The sequence below is a fragment of the Lagenorhynchus albirostris genome, chromosome 9 (genome assembly GCF_949774975.1).
Source record: "Lagenorhynchus albirostris chromosome 9, mLagAlb1.1, whole genome shotgun sequence".
Lineage (NCBI taxonomy): Eukaryota > Metazoa > Chordata > Mammalia > Artiodactyla > Delphinidae > Lagenorhynchus > Lagenorhynchus albirostris.
Genome location: NC_083103.1, coordinates 33,567,456 through 33,574,938, shown reverse-complemented (window position 1 = coordinate 33,574,938; position 7,483 = coordinate 33,567,456). Strand labels below are relative to the sequence as shown.

Sequence of the window (7,483 nt, the reverse complement as noted above, 5' to 3'; positions counted from 1 at the left end):
TAAAATATTTTCTTTCAAAAAGAAAACCAACAGAAAAAAAATCTTAATGATCAGAAATATAACTTTTCCCAAATCTTTCTGTAATCTTTCTATAATGAAATATAATCCTGATCCTGGAAGTTGCCTGAATAAGGCCAGGGCTCACTACTAAGGTGGAAGAGGAATGGATGAGGAAATTTGGGGATTTTCACCCTGAAGAAAAGTCTGCATATGAAGGGAGGTAACAGCTTTCTTCAAATATCTGAAAGACTTTCCAGTGGAAGGGCCATTGGATTTATGACTGGCTATTAGACGTGTAATTGGTACCACATGTAAAAGGCTCATGGAGGCAATATAACCATGTTCTGTGGAAGAACTTTTAAATCCTTGTCAAAGGTATGCAAAGATGGAATATAAGCTATGGTAGAGTTTTCTGATGTTGCCAAGGGTTCAAGCCTAGGCTGAAAACCTATTTGGCAGGAGGTTTTGTGATTTATTGTCCAAATAATACAACCCAGAAGATTTAAGTGAATAACTTTAGGGAGTCAGATAATATACGCAAAGGAAAAACTGGAATCCAGAGCACTGAGGTTTCAAAGACCACACTCTTTCCATTAAACCACATCATCTCCAGGAGACAACTACAAAAGAGATTTAAATAACAGATGAGAATTTGATTAGAGGAGTTTTAAGGTATCTTCCCAGACTGCAGTTACTGATTTCTCAAAGGAAAGGAAAGAAACAAAATTTAGAGTGTTCCATAAATGAAAAATTGAGGATGCCTCTTGCATTTAAGGATCTGTTCATTTTAGTGGAGTCTCCACATTTACTAGGAGTCCTGGTTCTGGAACAGGGGCAGGCCTTGAAAAACGTTTACTAAATTTCCTCTTCTGTTTCCTTAGGTTTTGCATACACTCAATACGTTTATCTGTGGACTTTGGGAAAATTAAAAGGAAAGAAGACATTTACAATGTTAACAGCATAGCATGCTGACAACATTTTTGGTTTGTGTCCATAAAAAAAGATAAACACAATCAGTGCATACAGCTTACATAGCTACATAGAAATAGGAAAAAAACTTTTTGCAAATGTGTGATTTATAGATGAAGAAAACATTTTGGAGCCTCAGTATTCTTTTTTTTGTGGTCTTAGTTGGGGCACATGGGATCTTCGTTGCGGCAGGCGGGATCATTCCTTGCGGCGCGTGAGCTTCTCTGTAGTAGTGGTGCGAGGGTTTTATCTCTTCTCTAAGTTGTGGCGTGCGGATTTTCTCTTCTCTAGTTGTGGCGCACGGGCTCCAGGACATGTGGGCTCTGTAGTTTGCGGCATGCAGGCTCTCTAGTTGAGATGCGTGGGCTCAGTGTCATGGCGTGCGCGGGCTTAGTTGCCCTATGGCATGTGGGATCTTAGTTCCCCAACCGAGGATCGAACCCGCGTCCCTTGCATTGCAGAACAGATTCTTTACCACTGGACCACCAGGGAAGTCCCACCTCAGTAGAGTTTTCAAATGAAACTATTTACTCTTTATTTCCACTTCATTAACTGTGCACAATAGTGCACAATATGGACAATAGAAAACAATGTTAAGAAGGAAGAATAGGACTTCCCTGGTTGTGCAGTGGTTGAGAGTCCGCCTGCCAATGCAGGGGACATGGGTTCGAGCCCTGGTCCAGGAAGATCCCACATGCTGCGGAGCAACTAAGCCAGTGCGCCACAACTACTGAGCCCACGTGCCACAACTACTGAAGCCCGAGCGATGGAGCCTGTGCTCCGCAACAAGAGGAGTCACCGCGTGAGAAGCCCACGCACCGCAACAAAGAGTAGCCCCCGCTCGCCACAACTAGAGAAAGCCCGCACACAGCGACAAAGACCCAACGTAGCTAAAAATAAATAAATAAATTTATTTTTTTTAAAAAAGGAAGAATAAATCATACAATGAATTTTGTGTGATCTTATGTTTATAAAGTTCAAAACCAGGAAAAACAATATCCTTTTAGAAGCACATAGGTGATAAACTATTAAAGAAAGAGATTAGCTTGATAAAAATAAAATTCAAGGTAGTGGTTACCTCTGGGAGAGACACAGGGAGGTTGAGTAAGGAAGCGGCTCCTAGATGAGTTCAAGGATACTCATGTTTTCTTAAATTGGAGGTATATTTTGTTACCCTGCTGTAAAGTTACGTATGCTACATATATCCTTGTGTATGTATCACATGTTACATTAAAAAAAGGAGAATATTAAACCATTTAGGTTATCCTAGTTAAGACTCATTCTGATAGTAGTCACAAGATCCTAGAGTCTCAAGAAAGATAACACAGAAGGGTCTAACTGATAGAACTTTTGTCCTATTAGGGACGATCACACATAAAGGGACAAGATAAAGTCACACTTTTGAATTAACCATAATTATTTATTTAAACATTACCTGCCTTTCAGTGAGGTCTGAAGGATAATGCCATTTTGAGCCTTCCTACATAACATGTAAAATTAAAAAATAAAATAAAACTCATGAGCAAACAGAAAAATCAGCTATTATAATAGGAAGCCTATGCTACTGTTTTCTATTTATGTAACAGATGCCTATTATCCCAACTGCAAGAGGCAGGATCAGAATAAGAGCATCAAAGTAAACATTGGGGTGGAAGATGAGATAGTATTTTGAGAAAAAAGAACGTGCTATGAACCACATTACCGGGACTACTGAGATTTATTCTGGAAGGAAAGGATGTACAAGAAATCCAAAAATTCATGTTTCTGTTGGTACTGAATATTGTCATGCTGGGTCAATAAGTCATTCAACAAACAGATGACTGCACGCGCCTGGCCCCCAGCAGGTGCGAGGTGGGGCTTTTCCTCCTCCCGGTGGGTCCTGCAGCCCAGAAATTAGTCTGCCTCCTTCACCCGGGATTTCCCAACCCCAAAGCACTAACCCCCGCGTAAAGGCCAGCAGCGAGAGCGGCCGAGGCGACCTCCCACGGGGGAGGCCGGCGCCAGGGCGGCAGAGGGCCCGGGGGGACTCACGGGGTTGACTTGGACAGCGTCGTCCTCCCTGCAGCACAGGCACATTCTGCAGAGCCTCGCAGCGCAGCGGCGCCCACTGCCGGACCCCCGCCAAGTCCTCGCGGGTGCGCCACCTACGGCCCGCGAGCCCCACCCGGTCCCGTCACAATTCTCTTTATCCTGGCCGGGAGGGCCCCGCCCTTTCCCTTAGCTGTCTTCCAATCCCAGTGCCGGGAAGGTGGAGTTCCTAGCCTCGGAAGAGCATCTGTGGAACTAGGGATGTCAGGTCACCACAATCCCCTATCCTTCCGGCTCTGTCGCTCAAACACCCACATAACACCAATTTTCTATCTTCCAGTCCGGAACTCTCTACTCCCTCTCCAGGGAGTTCCCTTCCCTTCTAACACATCTAGCTTAGATTCCACGGTCCCTCACATTAGCCTATCCTCAGGGTTCTGAATTCCAACACCTCATTGTTCTTCCGTCACAGTTTCCAGTTGGATCCATCCAACTACTTGTCTTCAGGTCCATAACCGGGCTGAAGGGGGGGAAATCTTGAAGATGGCTACAATACATATTCATGATCTCCAGCTTAAACTGGGTCCTCATCGCTGCTTACCACTTTCATGTTGCACTACCTCTTTCTTTTTAGTACTCCTCAGCATTTCCTTCAAACTTTCTTCCCTCTATTGAAATCTGAATCCACCATCTCCCCATCACTTTTAGCAGAAGTAGGACAGTTCTTGCTTCACACACTAATAATGGCTAACACTTCTGTAAGGCCAACTGGCCCGAGGCAGGGGAACACAATCAGATTCACAGGTTGCATCAGACCGAAATTCTCCGGACCACCCAGTTCCAGGAACTGACCTGAGGACTTTGAACCCAGCCCAGTCTTCCCGCCTTTCGAGGGGCGGGACTAACGGTCCCCCAGGATACCCGAAAAGACGACCAAATAAGGAATACCCTGCGCCCTCTCAGATTCACCACACCCCTTTCCCTTCTTCCCCTATAAAATCTTGCCCAACCCTCACACGGGTGCGACTTCTCTGGCCCCTTTCTCTCGGACCAGTGAACCTCGCCCGGGAGCGCTCCCTAATAAAGCTCACTTGAAGCTTTCCTCTGTTTCGCGGCGCCATTTGTTAAGATCCGACCTTACAACTTCTATAGAGTTTATGCTTAGCATATTAGCTCATTAACTTCTTATAGCATCCCAACAGGGTAAATGTGTGATGATTACGGGCTGGAAAATAAGGGACTAGTATGTTAAATAACTTGCCCAAGGTTATACAACTGGAGAATGAGCTGGGATTTAAATTCACAGTCTGCCTCCAGAGCCTGTGCTCTTAATACTGTGCTATGCCACCAACTGCTTTTAAAAGCGATAAAACTAATTCTGGGCATGCAGAAAGAATTTAGTAACTGGGAATAACTGCTGCTGGGGTCCATTGCTACTGCCAGGTGAAGTGTCATGGCTAGAGTGACACTGAGAGCAAGAGAACAGGTCTGAGTCCAATCCTTCTCCCCTCCACCTGCCTTCCAATCTTCCTTCAGCACCCACTATTGGCTAAATCTACAAGGACTCCAGCTGGCTAAATTTCCAGCTCTTTTATTTCTAAAGAGAAATAAAATACGCAGAGTCCCAGCCCTGGCTTCACAAAGTAGAATATGGAAGAGTGAGTTTAGAGCTGAAAGACAAAAGGTCAACAAGTGGCACAGCAACCATCATGCCCTAAATCCCTTTGCAGTCCTTCAACTATACATCTTTGAGAATGGTTTCAAACCTCCCCACTACCCATATTGGTAACCTGTATCACTCTACAGTCAGCCAATGTCCTGCACCAGACACAAATTTCAAAATGTGATATGGCCTAGAGTAAGGGGCAAGGGTATTAACTTTCTGATTCTGGACAGTATATTTGCATAAAAATTGCCTTTGCAGAAAAAAAATGCACTTTAACTGTAAAATAAATTATGAAAACTCCTAAATACTAAATGTAAGCAGAATCAATATTCCTACTTATTCATGTTTGATTGGTATAGAGATGCAATTCTCAAAGTAAACTCCAGAAAATACCACCATCCCAAAATGTTTTACATGAAATTTTACATGAAAAAACAAAACAAGTAAACAAGCCACACTTCCCTCCTACCTAAAAATGGGTACTGAGTTCAAATAAGTTTTGGACATTATGGGTTAAACAAAGTTAAATAAGTATCTTTACTGTAGGACTACTCAAACCCTATTAATAGGCTAAAGTGATTATGGATTTCCAAAAGGGTATATATTATACGTTTGTCTAATGTATTGCTTGTGGGACCCTTTTTCAGTGTCCCATTTGTAATCTCTCTCATTTACACGTGGAGGATTCTAGATTAAAGACTGAATCCTTTTACTGAATAACTAAATATTATTTTATATTACTTTAAGCATGACCTTGCAATGTCATAAACTACATCAATAATTTTTTTTAAAAAATTATTTATTTTATTTATTTTTGGCTGCGTTGGGTCTTCGTTGCTGCATGTGGGCTTTCTGTAGTTGCGGCGAGTGGGGGCTACTCTTCATTGCGGTGCGTGGGCTTCTCATTGCAGTGGCTTCTCTCGTTGCAGAGCACGGGCTCTTGGCACGCGGGCTTCAGTAGTTGTGGCGCACGGGCTTAGTTGCTCCGTGGCATGTGGTATCTTCCCGGACCAGGGTTCGAACCCGTGTCCCCTATATTGGCAGGAGGATTCTTAACCACTATGCCACCAGGGAAACCCCATCAATGACTCTTAATATCAATATTTAAATCAGATTTTTTCCCACATGCAGTTGTTTTTCTCATTTTCTGTCTAAGCAAAATTTGCTGATCTTTGTTTTATATCTTAAGTGGCCGTTTCATAATGCAAGTAAGATTAGCTTGTTAGAGTGTTTCTGCACTGCAGCTGGTATTTTTATTATCTTTGTGTATTTGAAAAATATATACTGATGAAATCAGTTGAAGTAACAATGCACTAATAAATGCTATGTCTGTATCTTGTAAAACAGGATAAGATTTATCAAATAGAATAGCTACACAATTTTCCTTAGTTTAAATATTAAGTATTTTCTTTCATTTTTTGCAAATGAAATCATTTTAGGTTTGTGTCTCTTCAGCTTTCTTTTCTATCATCCCTAGTATTTCAAAACTTGGTTATTTAGCAACTGAATTTATAAAAACATTTAGATATTTCATTCACATTTTTAAAAGCTTGTCATGTTTGACATTTCCATAATTAGATTTTATTTTGTAAGATTATACAAATATAGTGCAAGTTCTTAAAAAACTAAACGGTAAGCTTTTCCACATAAATGAAACAACTTATGCAGAAATACAAATGGAATGTCAACATTGATCTGTCTTGTGCCATTATTTACAGATTTTCTGTTTTGTTAGTTTGTTTTCTGGGTTTCCAACAGGCCATGGAACCTATTTGGGGGCAGTAAGGAACTTTACTTATTTACTTTGACTTCTATATAACTATTTTTCGATTTGAAACTATTTTCCACAGTACATAGGAGAATTTTGACAAATTCATATATTTAGAATTTTCCTATGATTTTATTTTTAAAAATAGCTTTGAGGGAGTAAAACTTTTTTAGATCCTAAGATTCTCTAAACACTGGAAATTTTTCTTACAATTAAAGTCTGTTCCCTTTCCAGGATAAAATGCTATTTGTCTACTTAGTAAATAAGATGTTGACAGATTCATCACTCTTTCTTTTTAGCCATTTTTTCATTCTACAAATATCTATATCCAGTGAATGACTCTTCTGTTCCAGTCTCTGTGGCTTGTGCTAGAGTCTTAGTACTGAATAAGCCAGACTCCTATATGAATGGGTACTGTGTAAAATAATACCAGTGCAGGGCTGACTCCATGGGTGTACAGTCTGTGTAATCACACTTAGAAAGATTGATGCTCTCCTCTTGCTGTCTTAAAATTCTTAATTTTTAAGCAAGTGGCTCTGCATTTTCATTTGGCACTAGGACCTGCAAATTGTGCAGGTTGTCTTGATCCTATCCCACAACGTTTGTGAGAAACATCGTTCTATCTATCATCTATCTATGTATATCTATCATTATATCTCTGGGACACAGTAGCATTTCGTATCATTTTTTATTATTATTTTATGTAGGGAGTTTATAGCAGATTTTTCCTTTTCTGTACCCATGCAGTTAAATTGTGAAATCTAGGTTAGAGACTTTTAATATGTCTATATTAAGTTACATCTTTTTTAATTCAACCTATCATTTCATCCTGTCAAGAGCCCTTTTTGTTCTCTATAGCAGAGCACCTCCATGTCATCTGCTGACCAGATCAGCTTGTTATCATCATCCAAATTTGTGATGAAAATCTTGCACAGAACAGGACTGAGAAGAACGCTCTGTGTCTCAGCACAGAAAGATGCACAGAAGTTTCATCCATAAGTATTTACCAGTACCTTTTGGCAGAATTGTTTATTCAGTTATAAATTCACTCA

At 40.8% G+C, this 7,483-nt stretch overlaps 1 protein-coding gene across 1 annotated transcript; it reads right to left on the bottom strand.

Annotated features, from left to right (window-relative positions):
• Nucleotides 1–782: 782 nt before the first annotated feature.
• Nucleotides 783–3,045, bottom strand: CCDC179 (coiled-coil domain containing 179). Its single transcript, XM_060159469.1, has 3 exons — nt 3,001–3,045; nt 2,405–2,449; nt 783–914 (listed from the first exon to the last, which is right to left on the bottom strand). Exons 1-3 carry the CDS (start codon nt 3,043–3,045, stop codon nt 783–785), a joined length of 222 nt encoding a protein of 73 aa, XP_060015452.1.
• Between the last annotated feature and the right edge of the window lie 4,438 nt (nt 3,046–7,483).

Bases quoted from the DNA above. Each gene is read 5' to 3' on its own strand.
- CCDC179 (XM_060159469.1), bottom strand. From the start codon at position 3,045: ATGTGCCTGTGCTGCAGGGAGGACGACGCTGTCCAAGTCAACCCC. The intron at 2,450-3,000 runs GTGAGTCCCCCC...CATGTTATGTAG, and splicing joins ACGCTGTCCAAGTCAACCCC to GAAGGCTCAAAATGGCATTA. The intron at 915-2,404 runs GTAATGTTTAAA...ATTTTCCCAAAG, and splicing joins CAGACCTCACTGAAAGGCAG to TCCACAGATAAACGTATTGA.